The sequence below is a fragment of the Dendrobium catenatum genome, unplaced genomic scaffold, assembly GCF_001605985.2.
Source record: "Dendrobium catenatum unplaced genomic scaffold, ASM160598v2 fragScaff_scaffold_402, whole genome shotgun sequence".
Taxonomy (NCBI): domain Eukaryota; kingdom Viridiplantae; phylum Streptophyta; class Magnoliopsida; order Asparagales; family Orchidaceae; genus Dendrobium; species Dendrobium catenatum.
In genome coordinates, this window is record NW_021318864.1 from 679,146 (window position 1) to 702,097 (window position 22,952).

The 22,952-nt window shown below is 37.3% G+C and overlaps 2 protein-coding genes across 2 annotated transcripts; both read left to right on the forward strand.

The window, feature by feature from the left end:
- The first annotated feature begins 671 nt into the window (after positions 1-671).
- On the forward strand, positions 672-11,267 carry LOC110098969 (external alternative NAD(P)H-ubiquinone oxidoreductase B3, mitochondrial). Its single transcript, XM_020825947.2, has 10 exons — positions 672-1,107; positions 1,590-1,854; positions 6,837-7,043; positions 7,277-7,527; positions 7,717-7,933; positions 8,046-8,150; positions 8,762-9,034; positions 9,170-9,291; positions 10,628-10,747; positions 10,905-11,267. The coding sequence occupies exons 1-10, from the start codon at positions 1,022-1,024 to the stop codon at positions 10,990-10,992; spliced, it is 1,734 nt and encodes a 577-aa protein (XP_020681606.1). The 5' UTR covers positions 672-1,021; the 3' UTR covers positions 10,993-11,267.
- A 1,750-nt stretch (positions 11,268-13,017) lies between these two features.
- LOC110098952 lies at positions 13,018-15,381 on the forward strand. Its single transcript, XM_020825914.2, has one exon. The coding sequence runs from the start codon at positions 13,496-13,498 to the stop codon at positions 15,209-15,211; it is 1,716 nt and encodes a 571-aa protein (XP_020681573.1). The 5' UTR covers positions 13,018-13,495; the 3' UTR covers positions 15,212-15,381.
- Positions 15,382-22,952: the final 7,571 nt, after the last annotated feature.

Below are 22,952 nucleotides of genomic sequence, written 5' to 3' on the forward strand. Positions count from 1 at the left end.
TTGGGTTCGGATTGAGTCGAATTTGGTGTTGTTGGGTTCGCATTTTTGAGACGTTCAATTCAATTGTAAGTTTGCTGAAATTGGAGTTCATATGGTCTCCGATTTAATTTTTGAAGTTTCTAACTTGCTAACAGTTTTTTGAAATGAAGAAAATAGAAATAAATCGTTAAGGAAATATTTAACTAAAATTAATTAACTGATTAATTAATTTCTGTTAAAAAAGATATTAATTTTAAATCACTTATGTCATATCTGTATTAAGATTGGCCCAATTCGAGTATGACCTATTAATAGAAAGGTTTCATGTTGATCATGAATTTCAATTCGTTCCGAAATAATTGCAATTAGATGAACTCCAAATTGATTATTATTTATTAGGTTCCACCGAAATTCGAATCCGATTTGGGTCGTGATCGGGTCTACTGTGTAGGATCGACACAATATGTTTTTCTTTTTTTCATTGACGACCCGGACGAATATTCTACGAATAAACGGCGACCAAATACTAAATAAAGTTCGCTACCGTCAGATCTTTCTTTGTCGGTGGGTGTTGACGGTTTCGATCTATTCGTTCCTCTGCACGCACCAAACGCGTCTTGTCGTGTTTGGGGTTTCTTTTCCCTTCTTTCCGCGTTCCGTTTAAACTCCAGGAAAATTGGAAGAGGATTCTCAAATCACCTGTTCGTCACCCATTGTTGCACCCACTTTAATCGAAAAGAAAATGGCCCCCTAAGATGCTCGGTAGGTTTCGGGGTGCGCAACGCGAGCTGTAGATGGGCTCTTTTCTTGTTCTACAAGTCAAAGAAATGGAATTCTGAGAGAAAATAATTTTTATGAATTATGACTTTATGCCCTTCCGAATGGGGTCGGAGGCATGTTTAAGAACGCGTGTCCCAATTCAAATTAAAAGTTTCTTTCTAGAGCAGCTGCAATTGAGCGAGCGTTTCCTCTAATAGCTCCTCCTCCTTCTCCTCCTCCTTCTCCTCAACTTGAATTTGTTTGTTGACCCTGAAAGCGTTCGATGAGGTTCACGGCATTCTCCGACCGGGCGGCGAGAATGGTTCGCCACCCTGGTTTCTACAAGTTCGCCGTTCTTGTCGCCGTCAGGTTTGTACTTTCTTTTTACAAGTCATATTTTCTCTTTTATTTTTTGGGTTTTGTTCGGTTAAAGGGAATTAAATGGAAAGAAAATACATTAACGCTTGCCAAAATCAATGAAAAGCTGAATAACCTAAAATTAAAGGGTGAATTGTTTTAGATTGGATTCATTCTTCAATTTATCAAAAAAAAAAAAAAAAAAAAATTCTAAAATTTCAAAACAAAATTTCTTCTGGACCAATCAATTTGGTGAAAGATGTCCTTTTCCATCACGTCTATTTCAGTTCCCTCAAACAAACAGAGCCTTATGGATCCCCGATTTTAGCCTATGATCTGTTGCAGCACAGTTGTATTATTCGTTTTGTATTTGGTAATTTTGGTGAATGTAGAAAATTTTTGATCTCGTATCTGATTACCTGCTTTTGCTGTCTGCTCCATGTTTTACTGGTTTCTAATAAATTGCGTTTGTTTAATGGTCTTGTGCTCTTCAGTGGAGGAGGTGCTGTTGCATATGCTGATGCAAGATCCGACCCAAGTTCTGAATATGCTCAAGCAGGTCCCAAGAAGAAATTGGTTGTTCTTGGAACTGGCTGGGCTGGCACAAGCTTCCTGAAAAATTTGGACACTTCCTTGTATGATGTTAGGGTTGTTTCACCTCGTAACTACTTTGCATTCACTCCCTTGCTACCAAGCGTTACATGTGGAACGGTTGAGCCTCGTAGCATCGTCGAGCCAATTCGCAATATCATGAGAAAGGTATAAACATACCATCAAATCTATGCGATTCTTTTATCAATTCATTAGACATATATCATGGCTAGGAGCCTAGATACAAAAGCTTATTGTAGAATTAGCATTCAAAGTGAATTCTTGAAGTAGGAAGTTGTAATGCATGTGATAAAACTAACTAATGGTTGGTCATGCTTAGTTTAACTCGTGCTTAAGTATGTGTAGAGGCAAAGGCCTACCTTATGCTAAGGCTGGCTTAGGAAAGGGTACTTTTGTCATTTGTGCTTAATCAAAGCAAAGCTAAGCTCATGCTCGAACCAAACAAACCTTAAATAGATTTAGTGTGAACTAATTACATTAAAGTTGTATGTAAGTTTTGCCTAAACAAAGAAACGATTGCTTTTTCAAAATGGTTTTCAATAGTTGTGGAGTTTGGATAGATATATTGCATTGAGTTTGATATAGGGGCTGTTTGGTTTGCTGCATTAGGGGTGCAAAGTATTCTAAATGCAGGGGTTTTGAAAATGTTAGTTTTTGGCTTGAAGCAAAAGGAATGCAGAGTAAAATTTTGAAGTAAATGGAATTCACCCTCTAGTTCAAATCCAGTGTATTTGGAATTCCTCATATTTGGACAATTTTCAAATACATTGCAAACTCATCGCTACTGCCACCATTGGCCGCCACCTCCACCAACGCCTGACAGTCATAACCGGTTGCTGGCTATCATCAGGCCTATCGCTGCCAACTGTCTGCCGCCGACCACTAGACGCCGTTTCCACTGGCCTTCCATCAGCCACCTGCCGACCATCGACCACCTGTCCATCTCCGTCGACCGTCGGCCAACCCGCCCGGCTGCCACAACCTTTTTGCATTTTGCATTTTATTTAAACCAAACAAATAAAAGTAATCTCATACATTATTTTTATAATCATCCATACAAGTTCAAACTATTCTTTTAATATTACATTCATTTAGACCACATTCCTTTTTTAGACAACCAAATAGCCCCATAGTATTTTATGTGCAATTAACTAACACAAAAGGTCAATAAGATGATCTTGGGATTCTGATACGAAAAGTTCATTTGTAAGTCAGCTTAGTGTTTGAGCTTGAATGTGAATAAGAGTTGAAATTATTTCAGAAGAGTGCGCCTTTGGAGATGAAAGTGAGAGCTCAAAGATAGTCCCCTACTTTGCCCCTTTGGGGTATTTAAGACATTTGGATGAATGTTATTTTTGTAGCATGGTGAGATACATCATTGATTGGTGATCCACGCTGCGTCAAAGATTAATTCTTGGTTCAAATGTTCATTGATTGAGCATACTTTGGGCCTCTAGTTGATTAAAGGTTAGTGAATTAAGACACCATATTTTAGCTATATGTTGGAGCATTTGGCCCTCATGATTCCCTTGTGATAATGAATGGATCCATGGAGGCCTTATGCCTTGAATTTGGTGTTTTTAGATATTTGAATTAGACAACTAAATCTATAATGATTGCTTGAGATCAATGTTAACTATGATTTATGTCCAAGCTCTGACATTAGTGTTGATGAGATGGGCTTCACAGGTCAACATAAATCTTGGTGTGCTTGAGCAGTATAAGAGTTAAGATTATTGTTGTATTCAAACCTCATGATAAAGATTACATGAACTAGTTTCATTAGCTCACCATAGAAATCAAATTTCTAAGAGAAGGAACTTTGTATGATTCTTCTAAGAGCTTTAACAAGCCCAAATGAATTGATATAACAGAAGAAATTAGGTTTTCGTTATTTTATATTTATTTATTTATTTTTATTTGCATTAATTAACTTGATGGATAATTCTATATTTGAATTAAATTATGGATTAAATTTAGTTTAGATAGGATTAAATTTGAATTCAAATAATTTATCTTATCTTTAGGTCTTATCTTTATAATCTTATTTCTTTAAATATTCACAGTTTAAGCCTAATAATTATAAAATGAATTGAATTAAAAGTATTTCTCACAATTTTCTCTCTGAGTGGAATTTGGCTACTTTTCATTATCATCCTCTTTGAATCTCTCTCTCTCTCTCTCTCTCTCTCTCTCACTTACTATCTATAGGATCTTGGGAGGAAGATGAAGCTCCTTGAGCTTCTTGGAAGAGAAAGAGAGAGAGAGAGAGAGAGAGGAGAGGGAAGAATAGGATGGAGCAATTCATAACAAAAATCTTTATTGATTGTCTTCCCCTTCTAATTAAAGACTATTTTACCTATTTATCGACTTCATAGGCAACATAAAGCTATACAAGAACCCAAAAAAGTACAATGAAAATACTAACATAAGTTTAAACCAAATCCTAATAGTATCTAATTTTCCTTTATTGTCATCATTTGTAAGCAAAGAAGTTGCGTAATGTGCAAGCGGTATAATTGATGGAGGAGTGGGTGATGAAGTTCCATGAAGCGTTGAAAGCAACAAGTTGGTTAAGATTAAAGTTATAAAGCCATTTGAAGTGTAGATAACAAGCCACTTAAAGAGTAGGCAATGAAGCCATTTGAGTAGGTGATGAAGGAACATAATGTTGTCTAGGAGATGGCATTGACTATGAAAATGAGTATGTAGGCATATAAGGTTGTATGAAAAAATGTTAGCTGAAGAGCAGGTGTATAAACTACATAAAAAGGTGCAATCGATAATGTCGTTTGAGTATAGGGGACAACACCGATTGAGAGGAAGCTTTGGAGTTGTGCAAAGAGTGCAGATGATGAAGAAACACCTTTGATGTCCTTTAGAGTTTGATGATGGAGTATTTCGAGGCCTTGCTACCCCCTTGTCTTTATTTTGGAAGTGTAGGGTGAAATAGATTGAAGCTTGCTACCATTTTTATTTTACTCGGGAATAATAGTTTTTATAGGTTGTTACCAATCCACCATGTTATACTCAAAAGAATTTATTGAGATACCTTCCTTGAGGGGAGAGCCTCTTTAGTGCTCCATAGTACTTAGTGGAGGATTCAAGAGTTCATTGAGGTTGATGATGGTTGAAAGCCAAGAGGTTTGAAGAGGAGTTGGTCTACCTTTATGGATCTCAACAAAACGTGATAGATTCATGCATGAAGATGCACAAAAATTAGCATGAATTGTGTTAGTCTTTGATTATGGATGACTTATTATAGATGACTTCAAATTGTTGTGTCCAAAACGATCTTTGATATTCTTAAATTTGGGTTGATAGTTTGTCTTGAGTTTGATATTGTGTACTATAAACAATGAACAAAAATGGAAGGTTTGCGGACCAACCTTTGAAGTTAAGTTGAAACCAAGTCAACAGGGTTTTCCCTTGGGGATTAAAGAGTAAGTTCTCGTGGTGAGTTGCTTACTATCATGAAGGAGTATTTATAAGCATTTGAATGAAGTGTATTTTGATAACTTTGTGTGAGTCTTTTAGTGGATATATGAGCCATGTATTCTTTGAGATCATATTTGGACCAAAATACTCCTCAGTTGAGGGTCTTTTAGTCCTCTAGATGATTTAAGGGTGAAGTTGTCTTTGAGATCCGTTTTGGACCATTATGCCCCAATGATGATGATGGATGGCCTTTGCTTAGAATTAGTGTTATCAGAGATCTGGATTGGACAATCAAATATATAATGATTGTGTTAAACTTGATGTTAATGCTGATCAAAATTGCATGGTTGAATTTATGTCTGAAGATGTGTGTCATCTTGATTAATTAATGTATTGTAAAGAATCTTGATGCAATTTAGTGGTATAGGGGTTGGGAATATCGTTCTGTTTGAACATCATTGTGTGTTGCTCAATTATGTGTGAATCTTGATGTCCTTAATCAAGCAGTTGAAATTATTTAGAAGCTATATTTGAGGGTCATATCAAACATGCATGTAAGTTACATAGATCTATGGTAGGTGCCTACAAATGCATAGAAGAAAATAATAAAAAATCATGATAAATTAAGTTGTTCAAGCTATATTTGAGGGTCATATCAAACATGCATGTAAGTTACATAGATCTATGGTAGGTGCCTACACATGCATAGAAGAAAATAATAAAAAATCATGATAAATTAAGTTGTTCAAGTTCTTAAATGAGTGAATAAAGTATAAAAATAGTAATAATATTTATTTATTTTCAAAAGATTTATACGTCTTTGTAGTGATGCTACAGTAATTTTTAATTTTGAGTTAAAAATTAATTGTAAATTTGTAATGCTTCGTTCCCCTAATAAATTCACACTTAAAATGATTTTTTTTTAAATACTTTTGTTCGAAGTTGATGTGGATATATTGCTCACTCTCTTCATGGGGCTACATAAGGTTTGTACACTTGTAATAAGAAATCATATTCTAAATGTAAATTTTCTTGGGGAGTGTAGCATTATTCGGAAAGGAAAATAAAAAGCAATGCTTCTTTCCCAAGAAGTCAACATATTGTCAACAGATTTTTTCATGTTAGCTGCTATATACAAGAGTGTTTCATATAAGGAGGCCGTGGGCAAAACCACTTTTTTTGTTTATTGGGTAACATATTGAGCAGAGATAGTGTTGCAAATGTGGCTGACTGGATATAAATGGTATTTCTCTCAAGAAAATGGTTTGAAATATCAAAAAAGTTCACATAGAAGTTCCCAAAGCTGATGTAGCTGAAGGAAAGAGGATATGAAATTGAAGTTGGGCCCAAAAGAACCCCTTTGCGTCTTATTGACATAATCATGATCTTACGGGATGGCTCTTTCGGGAGTTGTAGGAATGATGATCAGTTCATTAATGTCTATCCTTTTATTATATATAAATATCTTTTTTTTTTTTGCTACGAGAGATTACACAATGTTATGGATAATTTTGAAATTAGTTGTCTGCATAAACGTGCTTGGCATTCTGTCATTCTTAATTCAGCAACTTTTCTACTTACATGGCTTCTAATTATCATGATTTCTCATTGTTTCTATTTTCTCCTAGAATTGTTAATGAGAGAAATTCTAAATTGAGATAAAAATTTTCTTCATCCTATGATTTTTCCAGAAAACTGGGCCAATCCGATTTTCTGAGGCTGAATGCTATAATATTGATCCAACAAACAAAAAAGTACTCTGTAGATCTACCATTGGAACAAACTTGGATGGCAACGGTGAATTTGAACTAGATTATGACTATTTGGTGGTTGCTCTTGGAGCTAGGCCAAATACATTCAACACTCCTGGTGTCTCTGAGCACTGTCATTTTCTGAAGGTACACTTTTTGTCTAGCTGTAGGAAATAGTCAAATATTTCCTCAATGTTGTGGCTAATTTAAGAAGCGCTGATGAGGTGGGATTCTGCATCATAATTGGGTTAATGTTATCATATGTCTGCAGTATCCCAAATAAAGCTTTTATTATTAGTTGAAAGTTAATTACATCGGCTTTTAAAATTCAACTGAAAAAGGAATTGCAAACTTTAATAAGATGTATGAATGTTTTGCAGGAAGTTGAAGATGCTCAGAGAATCCGTAGAAGTGTGATGAATTGCTTTGAGAAAGCAAGCCTGCCAAACCTTAGTGAAGAAGAGAGGAAGAAGAATCTTCATTTTGTGGTAATTGGTGGTGGTCCAACTGGTGTTGAATTTGCTGCAGAGCTTCATGACTTTGTACAAGAAGATTTGTCTAAGTTGTACCCTAATGCTCTAGAATTGGTAAAGATATCATTGATTGAAGCAGGAGAACATATCTTGACTATGTAAGTGGAAGTTTTTATTTTGATCTATAATCTATTCTCATCATTTTTCTGTTTTTCTATATAATTCTTAATCATTATATCAGAGGAGATGCCAATTAAAATTTTTCTCAGTTGCTAGGTCTTGTGCATTATTTTACATAGTCATGGTGGATTTCCAGATTCTGCTTCTAATTGTGTTTCCTTGAGTAGGTTTGACAAGAGGATCACTCAATTTGCTGAAGAAAAGTTCCAGAGGGATGGTATTGATGTAAAAACAAACTTCAAAGTTGTAAAAGTGTCTGGTGATGCCATTACAATGACAAACTCATCTACGGGAGAGGTTAATGTACCATATGGAATGGCTGTTTGGTCTACTGGCATTGGTACACGTCCCATAATTTTGGACTTTATGAAGCAAATAGATCAGGTAATTTCTATTGCGTCCATCCTCTGAACTCATCTCCAGATAGTTTTTGGAAATTATTATATGGCCATTCCTTAGAAAAAATCTTTTATCGCTTGTTACTTTTTGTTTGCAGGGTAACAGGCGTGTCTTGGCAACTGACGAATGGCTTAGAGTCCTTGGGTGTGAGAATATATACGCTCTTGGTGATTGTGCCACAATAGCTCAACGGAAAGTTATGGTATGTTTCAGGTCTTCAAGTAAATCATCACTTTCGTAGCTTGCAGTCAATTTTTAGAGTGAAAGTTGGGTAAGGCTAATGATGATGCATTTGACTTTGCAAATGAGTTTGCTTTCTCTGTGATAGCTTTTATAATGTGTAACCTATTTTTTATTTGAATGTAAAAGCTATAGTTCGTTATGTGCACAAAACTCAAATTGACAAACTGATAAAACTTAGTCTTCTCTTTTTTTCCCTCCATTTTTTGGGATACATAGATAGCCATTTTTCACTTATTTGTATCGGGCACAATTTTTATTAGGAATCAGAAACCAATTTTTATTATATATATAATTGTTCCTTTCCCATTCCTAGTGTGCTGAGGTGTTGTAGCTCCCCAAAAGCTCTTGGTATGCCACGACATGCGAATCATAAAGTCTTTAGGGGGTATGAGGATAGATTTCCTTTCCAGAGAGTCTATCTGGAAGCTGAATTATGCTAGAGTTATTTGCTGATTTTGCTCTCGAGTTAATTCAGAATAAAGTTCTACTATATAAATATCGCAGTCGCAAGCACTTTTGATCTTCGTTAGATGCTGTTCTAATACTTGTGTTATGCCAATATCATTTCAGGATGACATTTCATCAATTTTTAAGGTTGCGGACAAAGATAATTCTGGTACTTTAACCGTGAAAGAAATCAAAGATGTCTTAGAAGACATCATTGAAAGGTATCCTCAGGTAGCACTCTATCTGAAGACCAAGCAAATGAAGGATTTTTTAGATTTGCTGAAAGAATCTGAAAGTGATGTTGTGAAAGAATCTGTAGAACTTGACATTGAAAGATTTAAGAAGGCTCTTTCCCAGGTGGACTCACAAGTCAAAATGCTCCCTGCGACAGCACAGGTTCAAACATTTAATTAAAGTAATTCAGTTCAATATTTTTCATATGCCTGGGGAGTTAAAATTGTGAAAGTATATACAGGGTATCCAATTTCTTTGGATGAATCTCCCTTTTAATTTTATGCTATGGTATTCCAGGTTGCAGCACAGGAAGGAGAGTATCTTGCTAAGTGCTTCAACAGAATGAAGTTTTGTGAAGAAAACCCTGAAGGGCCCCTTCGTATTAGAGGAGAAGGTCGCCATCGTTTTAAACCCTTCAGGTACCTGTTTTATTTCCTTAGTGGCCAACATAACAATAATATTTTCAGTCGATATACTTGATTTTTAATCTTGCATAAGACAAAGTTAACTAAAATCCGCATATTTTTTTAAATATGATTTTTTATTTTTTTGATTTCTTGTGCCTTTTTCTTAGAGACAATACAAAACAAGCATATACGTGAAAATGTTGGAATAGCTCTAGTGGATGATAAGATTAGAGAGACTCGCCTTAGATGGTTTAATTATATAAAACAGAGGCCTTCCGATGAACTGGTTAGGAGAGTAGATGCATTAGATTTGTCTTATGTTAAGCAAGGTAGTGGTAGACCTAAAATTGTTTAGAAAATATTAGATTTGACATTCCTTTATTAGATTTAAATGAGAATTTGACCTTTAACAGGACTCAATGGAGAAAAATGATTCATGTAGCCGACCCCACGTAGTGAGATAAATACTTGATGATGATGATGATGTTGTTGTTGTTGTAGTACTCATGCCTTTTTATGGGATATATCCTCATTCTGCCTTCTTGTCGAATTTATCATATTCTTTAGCATCCATAAAAGCCATTTGAAAGATGGACTAGTTTTTGTATTCGGTTTAAATTGTGCTCTTTTAACTTTACTGGACTATCTCTTGTTTCTGTAAACTTTTCACTCCAATATGGTTACTAGCCAATCCTTGATACATCCTTGCTCAAAGTTTCTCATCAGTTTTACATCCAGTAATTATGTTTGAAGCTTTGAACTCAATAATTATTTGAATTTTAATCGATTTTGACATTCAAATTGATTTAATTCAATTTGAGGGTGAATCTTTTGAAATTATCTCTATTCAACTTAAAAATACTCTAAGCTCTTAAAACCTCAAGGGAATCAACATCACTAAGTCGTCAAAATTTAATAAATGCAAGTGACCTCTGCAAAACAAATGTTGCACTATAAAGTAGCTCTACTAATTCAAAATGTGTGCTTTCCATCAAATTTTTGTTCCTTTGAAGTAGTCTTCTCACTTAAATACTATAATGGTATGACCAGACATCAGGATAGATTGTGCAATGCCATAACTCTTGTTTTCAATATAGCTAGGAAGCCCATGTAGTTTTCCCATCAGCTTGGGCTTGAACTTTGTTTTTGGAATTTTCCATGTAGCTAGGAAGCCAACTCTTCCCTGCTCCCCAAAAATGGAGTTTTCCATGAAGCTTGGAAGCCAATGTAGTTATAATAAGATGTCTCTCTGTTAAATCTTGTTATCTGAGGAGTTTTAAATCACAGTTGTTCTTTGATACCATAAACTCTTGTTTTTTTTTAACGTATCATGCATTTTTTACTCCAGGTACAGGCATCTGGGACAATTTGCTCCGTTAGGTGGAGAGCAAACAGCTGCACAGCTTCCTGGCGATTGGATATCCATAGGGCACAGCAGCCAATGGCTTTGGTACTCTGTGTATGCAAGGTATATGCTGTGTATATCATCTTCAATGTAGGACTTTCGGAAAATCATACAGTATAACTTTTTGCTATACATTTTGGATGGTCTTCAATGATTCTTAATCTTAGATAGATAGTTTCACGAAAAGTGTTGTCTAAAAGTTTGCTTAATCTATATCCAGTAAACAAGTAAGTTGGCGAACAAGGATCCTGGTGGTGTCTGACTGGATGAGAAGATTCATTTTTGGGAGGGACTCCAGTTGCATCTAAAGCTGGAGTAACAGAAGTTCGGCATTCTCTTACAAACTCTTTTTGAACACATTCATGAGCTCCTTAGTTCTATTGAATTCACCATTTTTGTTACAGCAAAATTTCTCTTTAAAATTCTAATTCATTTCTTTGCAGCAAGATATGAAATTGTTGCCAATTAGAGTATTTAATTGCTATTTACCCAATTGGTTGTAATAAAAAGGTGCTACTGAAACACCGTACCTGTTGAAACAATTAAAAAATATTTTTATGAATGTTTTTCTAGTTATTTTGAATTGGTTTGCTATATGCCGCCTGTTTGTGGTTTTGTCTCTAGACTGAAGATACCTTTTTGATCTAGGCATAGCTTGCCACCCCCATTTGTGCCTTGTCTATTGTGCCTGATTGAATGGTTTAGAGTGATCCCTATAATGATTTGATAACTTCTAAACTTTTGAGTATGCTAATGACATCAAATGTAACAATCATAAGCTCTTTGGATTCTTGTCATTGAAACTCTTGTTATTGTTCATCAAGGTCATTTGATCATTCAAACAACATTGTGAAGTTCTCAATTATACTTTTTGAATGCTTGATATATGTCCATTTGATTAGGATCAAAGTACTTTGTGTCATTGAGTTTGCCACTTCAAAGAGTTCTTTTTAATTATAAATTTGTTGAAAATAGAATGATCATGAATTTAATTTTGAAAAATTTTAGTTCAAATACTTGGATCCACTTCTATGCTTGGTTGAATGGATGAGGTATCATGCATATTTATCTAAGATCTCCCACTTTAGCACATGGCTTATTAATTCAATCTATACACTGAACATATCAGTGAGCATAGTATTGAACCAATGAGAACAAAAAATTGAGTTGTTGTACTAAACTATCATTAAACTTTACCACGGAATATGCATGGTCAATGTAAAATAATGTGGATGGATGATGGAAATTATTTTCTTGGGGAGATGGCGACGGATGACGCAAATATAATATAATGAGAATGGCATCGAGGATAAGTTTGGAATGAAATGAGGCAAATATATTTGTCATGACAATGGAAGCACCACCGAGTCCTCTATGATTTATGAATGAGTGAATGACCATCAACCATCCATCAAAATGGATGAAGAATGTTTCACCGCCACAAGTTCGAAGAGAATGATTTGATATAGTGATAGAAATAATGAACATTTCATCAGAATCAGATGAATATGATATAAATACTTGCATATGCTTCCCGTCCTTCTTTTCACATGGAATGCTCCTTGTTTTGTGCTCTTTGATCTACCCTTATTGGTTTTTGCACAATGTATCTACAGCATCGTGACAGTTTCGATTATTGCCGTAAACAAATCGAGTCGTGCTCAAGTCACTTCCGATTTGAGCCCAAGCTTGATTAGTTAATTCACTTTAACCTCGAGCTTGAAATTATTCTACGAGATTGAGTTGGCTCACATGCCAGCTCATTTTCTATGAAAGAGAGAAGACCATTCTTATATAAATTGTTTAATAAAAAGAAAAAAAAATCATGCATTAGGTCTTGACCTAAACCACTTTTAAATCATGCATTAATAGATTTTAAAATAATAATAAGAATACTTTTTCCTCTCCTGGCTGGCATTTAATTTGTCTCTTAGGTGTAGCCAAAAGGCTCAAGGCAAAATCCCTCAGAGGGTACAACTCTAAAGAAGCTGTATTCACATGCGAAACTATTTAGTAGGCATGAGAATTTTGGACATAACCAACTTTTAGCAACAATGCAGGCTACTAAGTGGTCCCTTTGAAAGCAACTCTCACATAATCTGCCATGCCTTGATGAACAAACCAATCTTTAATTTGCACCTAACTTAATCATATAGTTGGATTTAAAAGTCCTATGTGCTCTCGTGACAGATACCACTAATTTAGCTGATAAAAGTTCTTAAAAAACTATTATCACAATCTTAAAGATTAAATTTTAACTACGTCATAACTATCATTCCTAACAAAAATCTTATTTTGCGCATAAAGATTTAAGCAAAGTAGTTAACAGTCAATAAAATTTTATGAAAAGTAAAAAAAAAAAAAATTATAAAGCGGACTTCAAGTGATTATTAAGATGATTCTGATGATGATGAGTTCATGTTACAAGCTTAGGTTTTCACTGCTCCAATTCTTTTACCTTCGAATCATCATCTAAAATATGTATTTTGGGATCTTCATGGAGTTTTTTCCTTCATTCTTTATTTTGTGCAGTAAATGCATCCTACTGTCAGTCTTTCAGATCCCAAACCTGTCAGAATTTAGTCACCCAAACCCAAAAAATGTCTGATAGCTGAGGGGGTGAAGAGAAGACAGAGAGATCCGGAAAGAAGTAAATGCTCACTCACCTAAGAGAAGTAGAGAACCACCCCCCCGGCCCATCTCTTCTCCAACCATATCCTATCCAAACTCCTTAACTTGATTTTCTGCAGCACTCTCCTCACGCCCGAGTCCCGACCATAGTATTATGTTCTCTTCTCCATAATTCCAAATATGAATGCAGAGCAAGACGTAGAAGTCATACAGCAAGCTTCAAAGCTCATAAGCTCGGCGTTATCCTCCTCATCTTCCATTCAAACCTTTTCTGTCAAATGGAAATCTATAAGGTTCAAGCTTGAGCACCTCCACTCCTGCCTGACCTCTGCCTCAAACAATGCTGATTCTATAAAGAATTCATCTTTTATAGAGCTGATACAACTCATCTCTGTCACAGCAAAGGATGCTGAGCTTCTCGCCTTGCGTTGCGGTGATGAATCATACCTTGGTGGTAAGCTTCTCATGAAGAGTGACCTAGATGTCATCGCCACGAAACTCGAGCTCCACATCAAACACCTTGATGAAATCTTTGCTTCTGGTGTTCTGTTGAACTCAAAAGCGATAATTCTATCTAAGCCTGGTGCTGGGGCAAGCAGAGAAGATATGAAGTTTTATGTGCAGGACATCTTCTCTAGGCTAAAGATTGGAGACATTGATATGAGAGTTCGAGCACTTTCTGCGCTCAATGAGATCCTTAAAGAGGATGACAAGTATGTTAGAATTGTCGCTGCCGAGACAGTCGACAGCGCAAGCATTCTTGTCAATCTTCTAGAATTAAGAGGCACGACAATTCAAGAAGAGATTTTGGAAGCTGTCATAGTGTTTTGTGGCTTCGATTCATATAGAAAAATGTTTGTCATGGCTGGAGTTGTTCCACCCTTAATTCGAGCTTTGCAGTGTGAAAGTGGATTGGGACAAGAAAGAGCTGCTCAAGCTCTGAAGCAAATAACTGAGAATGGCAACAATGCATGGCTGGTGTCTTCACAAGGTGGAGTCACGGCACTCCTCAAGATTTGCAGTGAAGAAAGCAGCACTTGCAAGCTGATCGGCTTGGCTTGTGGGGTGCTGAGGAACATCAGTTGCGTCATTGAGATTAAGAGATTCATGGTGGAAGAAGGAGCCATCTCAGTTTTTCTAAAGCTCATGAAATCAAAAGAAGAATTGCCACAAATTCAAGCCATGGAGTTTTTGTGCAAGTTAGCCTTGGAGTCGGAAGATGAAATTATCGAACATGCTAAGGTGGTGAGACAGAGACAGAAAATTGTCGAGTCTCTCCTAACAGTCATAAATCCCAACTCTATTTATTCAACCAAGGTAAGGGAGATCAGTCTTCGAGCAATCGAAGGATTCTGCTTCACATCTGCTAAGGCTGTGAACTATCTTCTGAATTCTGGATTCCTCGACCGAGTTCTCTTCCTTCTGAAACATGGAGAAATCTTGGACCAAGAATCGGCCCTGAAGACAATTTCCAGACTCTGTGGAGTCTCTGAAGAGGCTAAGAAGGCATTGGGTGAAATGGGTTTCATGACAGAGTTGGTCAAAATGCTTGAAAACATATCTTGTGAGGTGAGAGAGACCGCAGCTGAGACTCTTTGTAGTTTAATGGTGATTCAGAAGAATAGAAGAAGGTTCATTCAAGAAGAACATAACGTAGACGCAGTTCTGCATCTGTTAAATCCAGAGGAAGAGAAATCAGTTTTAAAAAAGCTCTTGCTGGCAGCTCTGCTATCCCTGACTGAGTGCAATAATGGGAGGAGAAGGGTTGCAAATTCGGGCTATGTTCGGAATTTGGAAAAGCTTGCGGAAGCTAATATGACGGATGCAAAGAAGATTCTGAAGAGAATAACAGGTAGCAGATTTCGGTCTATTCTAAATGGAATTTGGGGCTCCTAAGTTTCATCTTCAGCACGCACTTGTGAATAAGTAATATTCAGCTTTTATTGTAGAGCTTACTTTATTCGAGTATAAAGAGTATGAAGGAAGTATATCTTTAATGTATAGCGGTCGCAAGTTATATAAGGATTGTATGAAACTCAGCTAATAATGTTGAATTTTGTTTATGTCTTGAGGATTTGATTTCACCTTCTTCATTTGTATGCCTGTGCGGAAGGAAAACGGCAGTGACAACTGAGAATAAGCTTCCCTTCACCATCAAAACTTAGGAAGTTTGTGCATAAATCTTTAATTTTGTATATTTTATAAATAAAGAGAGTTAATTTATTTACTTAAAAATTCCAGCCAACGTGTGGAAGAACTCTCATGCCTATGAAGCATACAGATGTGCTTTAAAAGTAGTGTATATCTTCCAAAGACTTGGATAGGAACAAAGGCTTCATTAATGGGAATTGGAGGAAGACAGTTCTTTTACTCTAATTAATTAATGAAAGCCCCAGAAGCAAAATGCATGATAGAGCTTAAGAGGGCTCACATGGGGTGGTGAGTTGAGGAGTACTGAGCGGCAGTCCCTCCCATCAAGAATTGTCCTTTTCCTTCACATATATTATCAGTGTGCGAGAGGAGAGAGCTTCCACCGTGTTTCCTGATGCTTGCTTGCCCACTCCATCCATCCATCCATTCGATGTAGTTTTGGCTGCATCTGAATCATCCATCAAATCTGATTTGAGCGGTGCACTTTAGGTTACTTTTTTTAACTAATTCCACGCTGGAATTCACCTTTATTTCAAACGCACCATTCTTGCATTTATTATATTGAAATATCTGAGGGACTGAATGATAATCAAACACGAAAAGAGTATCATACCACAAGCCAAGAAATCGGAGACGGAGACGGAGAGGAGAAAGGAAAGTAGAAGGAAATATTATTATCTTCTTGCTATCTACAGCACATATGTTTGATATATTTAGACTAGTAGAATGAAGAGGTACACGTGTGAAGTTGTAATAGGATAGCATCAATATATCTGAGTATAATAGGTAAAGCCTGAGTTTAGATATATGGTGCTTATAGCCCCCTTCAAACTGATGATTGCTCTGTAATGATCAGTTTGGACCGCAACTCCTTGAATCGAGGAGTAGATAGCGGTTTGGTCAGGATATCTGCAATTTGATAGGTAGTTTCGATGGGAAGAAGCCGAATGACGTTGTTTTTGATGTCATCCTGTACAAAGCGATGATCTATTTCAATATGTTTAGTCCTTGCATGAAAAATAGGGTTGTGTGCAAGTGCTATAGCGGATGTGTTGTCGTAGAATAGGTCTATGGGTTGGTCATGCTGTACGTGAAAATCATGTAGAAGCCGTTTGAGCCAGAAAGTGTCGGCAGTGGCTACAGCGAGCGCACGATACTCTGATTCTGTTGACGAACGAACTACGGTAGACTGCTTCTTAACGACCCACGAGATGAGCGTGTCACCTAAGAAGGTACAGTGACCCGTAGTTGATCTTCTTGTGGTTGGATCTCCAGCCCAATCGGCATCCAAATATGTTCTGAGAATGAGGGATGATTTGCGGATTGGTAGACCGAACACTAAGGTTCCTTTGATGTAGTGCAGCAAACATTTGAGAAGATAAACATGTTGCGGAGAGGGGTCTTGCATGTGCTGGGAGAGAATATTGACGGCGTATGCGATGTCTGGACATGTGAGGGTGAGATATTGCAAGGAGCCGGTGATCCTTCAGTATGCGCTTGGATCGGATAGCAGCAAATCTTCGACCTGGGTGGGAAGTTTAGTACAGGAGGGGTTTGATAGAGGATTGCAATCAGTTAGATTGGCAAATCTAAGTATTGAGGAAGCATACGAGCTTTGGGATAGGAAGTACTTATCTGGTAGCGTTTGAATTTTGATTCCTAGAAAGTGATGAGCTATGCCGAGATTCTTCAATGTGAAATTCAAATGTAACTTGTAAAGAAGATCCACGACAGCCTTGTTGTTATTGCCCGTTACGAGGATATCGTCGACGTAAATGAGTAAGTAAATTTGAGTTTGATCTTGTTTGAGGGTGAGGAGCGAAGGATCGGCTTTACTGTACTGGAACCCGAGAGTAAGAAGATAGTTGGTGAAGGTCATATACCACTGACGTGGTGCTTGTTTAAGACCATAGATTGTTTTGCGAAGCAGACAGACGTGATTGGGATTGCTGTTATTGTCAAAACCTTTTGGTTGACACATGTAAATCGTGTCAGTGAGTTGTTCGTGGAGAAATGCGTTAGTGACGTCCAGCTGTTGGACGCTTGTGACAGAGCTATAGTGAACAGGACCCAGAAAGTAGGGAGCTTTGCCACTGGGCTGAAAGTCTCATCATAATCTACGCCATATTCTTGCTTGTTGCCTTGTGCTACGAGGCGAGCTTTAAACGTGCAATCGATCCGTCAGATTGAATTTCTTCCTGAATGTCCATTTACATCATAGAATAGATGCATTGGGTGGAGGCGAGACGAGGCACCACGTGCCTTGTTTTTGAAGAGCAATGAACTCTTCAGCCATTGCTTGCTGCCATTTGGGGCATTTGTTTGCTTCAGTATAATTGGTGGGATCGGAAGCAGATGGATCAGTGGAACATGTAGTGAGTAAATTGAAACGTCTTGAGGGATTGAGGGATCCGGTTTGCATCTGTGTGATCATCGGGTGCTTGCTGACTTGCACATTCCGCAGTGGACTGGAAGCTGCAGATGGAGTAAGAGCAGGAGAGGCGTTGTTATAGGGAACAACGGTGGTACATTGTTGTGTGCAAGAACTTGATTCTTGGATTGTCCTGTGGGATATGGGGGAAGTAAGATTAATTTCGGATGCCTTGGAAGCCAGTAAAAGCATAGACGGTGGGAGCTCCTGGGTGAACAGCTGCGAAGTAGAAACAACTTGATTAAAGGGAAAAGAATTTTCAAGAAATTGAACATGACGATAAATAAAGAATTTGTTGGTTTCCCTGTTCAAGCATTTATATTCTTTGTGCGTGTCGGAGTAGCCCATGAATACAAAGAAATTGGACTTGGGTTGAAATTTTGTACGAGTATGCTATGGTAGCAAAGGAAAGCATTTGCAACCAAATGTCTTGATGTGAGTGTAATCTGGTTTGGTGTTAAATAGCAGCTGAAACGGAGAATTGTTTGAGTTGGTAGAGGAGGGCAGTCTGTTTATAAGATAAACCACAGTGGAGCTTGCATCGGGCCAGTAGGGATAAGGTATGGATGTCGTTTGAAGTACAGTGCGAGTTGTTTCCAATATGTGACGATTTTTACGTTCGGCGACACTGTTTTGTTCGGGGGTATAGGGGCAGGATGTTTGGTGTTGTATGCCTTTGCTTCGAAGAAAGTTTTGCAACTGTTGATTAACATATTCACGACCTCCGTCAGTTCGAAGAGCTTTGATCTTGTGGTTAGTTTGATTTTCAATGAATGTAGTAAATGTAATAAAAACATTGTCAATATCAGATTTATGCAAAATAGGAAATAGCCACGTAAACCGGGAAAAATCATCTACAAAGATAACGTAAAATCTAAAGCCCTGATTAGAGATAACCGGAGCCGGTCCCCATACATCAGAGAGATGAATTTGTTTCCTAGTTTGTGATGATTCGAATGGCAGTTTATGACTTTTGCATTGAATACAAGGAATACAAGTAGAAAAAGAATGAGGAATTTGTAATGTAGGGTTGCTGCCGGCAATGTGTTGTAGAACTCAGAGATGAGGGTGTTCGAGACGGTTGTGCCAACTGGAGAACGACTTCTTGGTGGCAGCATGAGCAGAGGTAAGTTTTATTGACGAAGCTTTGGATGAAATCCTGTAGAGGCCATCCTTACATGGACCTTGAAGGAGCGGTTGATTTGTCATTAGATCCTTAAAAACAAAGCCCAAGGGGTCAAATGTGACAGATATGTTGTTATCTTTAACGAGATTTGAAATAGATATTACATTGTGTGAAATTTCAGGAACATGGAGTAAATGAGATAGATTAAGCTTACGAGTCGGGGTAGGAAGGATACTCGTGCCCGAATGAGCGATGGTAATAGTCCTTCCATCCCCGATGAAGACGCTGTCGGAGCTGTGGTAAACATTGGTATGAGTCAGATTCTTGACGCCATTGGTCATATGCGAGGAGGCCCCGGAGTCAAGATACCAGTCGTTGGATGAAGACTCAGAACTAACGAGAAGAGCATTGTTCTGTTTTGACTGATTGGCTTGCGATGTATAGTTTATGTTCATGCGATGCCATCAAACGTATGTCGTATGCCCTTTCTTTGCACAGATCTGGCATGTGGGAGCTGGTTGTTGGCCAGATCTAACGTTCGGATTTATGTTTTTGCATGGTGTGTCCACGAGTCCGACGTCCACGGCCTTTGGTCGTGTAAAGGGCTGTTTGCGAATCAGTTGCAGTAGAAAAGCGAGCAGCATTAGCATTAATGTGGATTTCTTCGCTTATGAGAAGAGCGTACATATTTTCTAAGCTTATCGGCGTGAGCATAGTGCGGATCGAGGTCTTGAACGATTGATAGGCTGGATCGTTCAAGATGTAGAGTATAATATCTTCAAAGTACACGGTAGAACCGGCAGACGCAATTTGATCGACCAGCTTCTTGATTTCTGTAAGGTATTGTGTCATGGATAAGTTCTTCATGGACATGTGATGTAGCACATTTTTGAGCTGGATCACTTTGGATCGGTTAGTAGCTTGAAATTGATTTTCAAGAACTTTCCAAATCTCGTGAGTGGTCTCTAGATGCAGAATATAGGGCAGAACCGTGGATGAGATCGTCGAGCATATCACTGCCTGAAGATTATGATCGGTGATTCGCCAGTTCTTGGATGCATTTGGAGGATGAGTGGTGACATCTTCTTGAAGATTCGGGGAGTTGTCGGAGCAGATCGAAGGTTCAAGAAAATGAGCGAAATCATTCGCGTGAAACAGTTTGAGAATCTGATTTTGCCAAATCGAATAATTATCCGACGACAATTGATTGGGAACAAGGGTCTTGAGGTTTGAGACAACGAACCTAATGAATATCTAACTTTAATATCTATTTGGTTCATCCACTCTAATAAGTGCTGTCACAATCACATTGATTGAAATCAAGTTATTCATACAATTTATGGCGCCTCTGAGAGTTGACTAGTTCCTATAATATTTGAGGAAGATTTAAAAATAGGTGAGAATCCCCCATCGCTCATGAGCGGCTCTTAGTGCATAATTCTTAATAGTAGTGAGAACTTTCATTTAAATGTGAGTGGTAGTTAATATAGAGAGATCATATATGATAAAAATATTATTAAAGGTACATGAGAGCAGCTAGTCCCATTTCTGACTAAAAATATATTTATTTATTCACAAATACAAGTGGTCGAACCTCACCTACAGGTCTGAACTTTTGAATTAAAAATGAATTTAACCGCTTTTATATTAGCATATGTTAAATCTAACTTTATTCCTCATTTCATTCATCTTTTCAAATAAAATTTTAGCCCAAATATATAATTCTTTCTTTCATACCTTGAATATTATTTTAAAAAAAATACATTTAATCATAAAAAAACAATCAAAATAGAAGCTTGATGCATATGAAATTACTGAAAGTATAAATACCAATCTTTTTGGCGATGGAACTTAAATCAAAATCGAAACGGAATTTTGGAAGCAAAATCAAAATCGAATTTAAAAAGCTTGATCAAAACAACTCGTGCGGGATAAAAAAAGGGTCTACTTGTTATGCAACATTAGGCCAAAGCTCATAAGAAATATAAAATCACACATCGTTTTCAATCTCAGTGGTTTAAGACCTATTTCGTTGGCAACTAATATGAAACTTATTAATATTTTTAGTTTCAGCCAAAATTCAAGTATTTTAATGAAGTTTTAATTGAAACTCATGGTTTTTTAGAAACTTTACCGAGGGTATGTTTAGGATAACTTAGGGGTGTCAATTCGGGTCAACCCGTCGGGTTCGGGTCGAACCCAACCCGACACGGATCTAAATGGGTCAACCCGAACCCGACCAGTTTGCAAAAACGGGTCGGGCATTTCAACCCGGACCCTACCCGACCGGGTTGCCGAGTTGACCCGACTCGACCCGCGACCCGGCAGCGGGCGACGCGCGCGGGTTCAGATTTCAGAATCGGCATCGGCGACGGCGCGCTGCTGCGGGCGCGGCAGGGGTTGACCCGGCAACCCGCCGAGTTAACCCGAACCCGACCCGTTTGATAAACGGGTCGAATTTAAAAACCCAAACCCGACCCGTTTATCAAACAGGTTTGGTCCAACCCGAATTTTCTGGGTCGGGTTTTCGGGTCGTGTCAAATATTGACACCCCTAGGATAACTATAGTATTTTAGAAAGTTGATTCTGAATTTATTATAGAGAAAATAATTTGGCTACTATGAATTCAAAAAGTAACTTTTTATTATAAAAATATCTCAAAAGAATTGAAAAAATAATAGCCAAATAAAAAAATAAAGAAGGCAGAAAGCTATCCCAAACAAAACCTAAAACTACTAAGAAATGATAAAAAGTTCAACTAACTTTCTATCAGTGAGGACCTATCAGATTTCATTTGTAATTGTAGCTCGAATCAGAATTAGATAACTTCTATTTGTTTCGTTCAATGAATGCAACTTTCATAATATTTTATGATTAAAAGAAAGAATCTGACCAAAGCGGATTCGGAGAGACACCGAGAGTTCCTGAATGAAGGCCATATCGTCAGAATATTTGCCCACATGGACGCTTTGCTGAATGGCACTAACATTTTATCATTCTTCTTCCCAGTGTTGAAGCTAAGCTTCTATTCCCATTGTTGAACAGGGACACCGTTGCCCATGTAACAGATACATTAATCCAAAGCTCATATAAAATATAAAATCGCATATAGTTTTCAGTTTTAGTAGTTTAGCATCGATTCGAGAGAAACTAATATGAAACTATGAATAGGAAAGGTCACTAGAAAAACTAATTATCTATTAAGGAAATTGACAAATTTAAAATGATACAATGTTTCAAAAAAAAAAAATCCTAATTACATCTAAAACGTTTAACATAAAATATAAGCAAAAGAGTTTTCAATGTTTAAGAAAATAAATTTTAAGAGCAAGTTAATCCTTTCAATATACCTACAACAACAACAAGCCTTTATCCCACTACGTGGGGTCGGCTACATGAATCTTTTTTCTCCATTGTGTCCTATTGAAGGTCAAATTCTCGTTTAAATCTAATAAAGAAAGGTCATTCTTAATATTTTCTAACCAAGTCTTTTTAGGTCTGTCTCTACCATTCTTAACATAAGTCAAATCTAATACTTCTACTCTCCTAACCGGGTCATTAGAAGGCCGTCGTTTTATGTGACCAAACCATCTAAGGCGACTCTCTCTAATCTTATCTTCTACCGGAGCTACTCCAACCTTTTCACGTATATGCTCATTCGTATCCTATCTCTAAGGGTAAAGCCACTCATCCACCTGAGCATCCTCATCTCTGCCACACTTAACTTAGTATTATGCTTCTCTTTTAATGGCCAACATTCAGCACCATAAAGCATTGCAGACATCACTACCATCTTATAGAATTTTCCCTTAAGTTTGAGGGGTACATTTCTATCACATAACAAGCCCGATGCATTCCGCCACTTCAACCATCCAACTTGAATTATGCTGATAATATCACAATCTATTTCACCATCACTCTGAACAAAT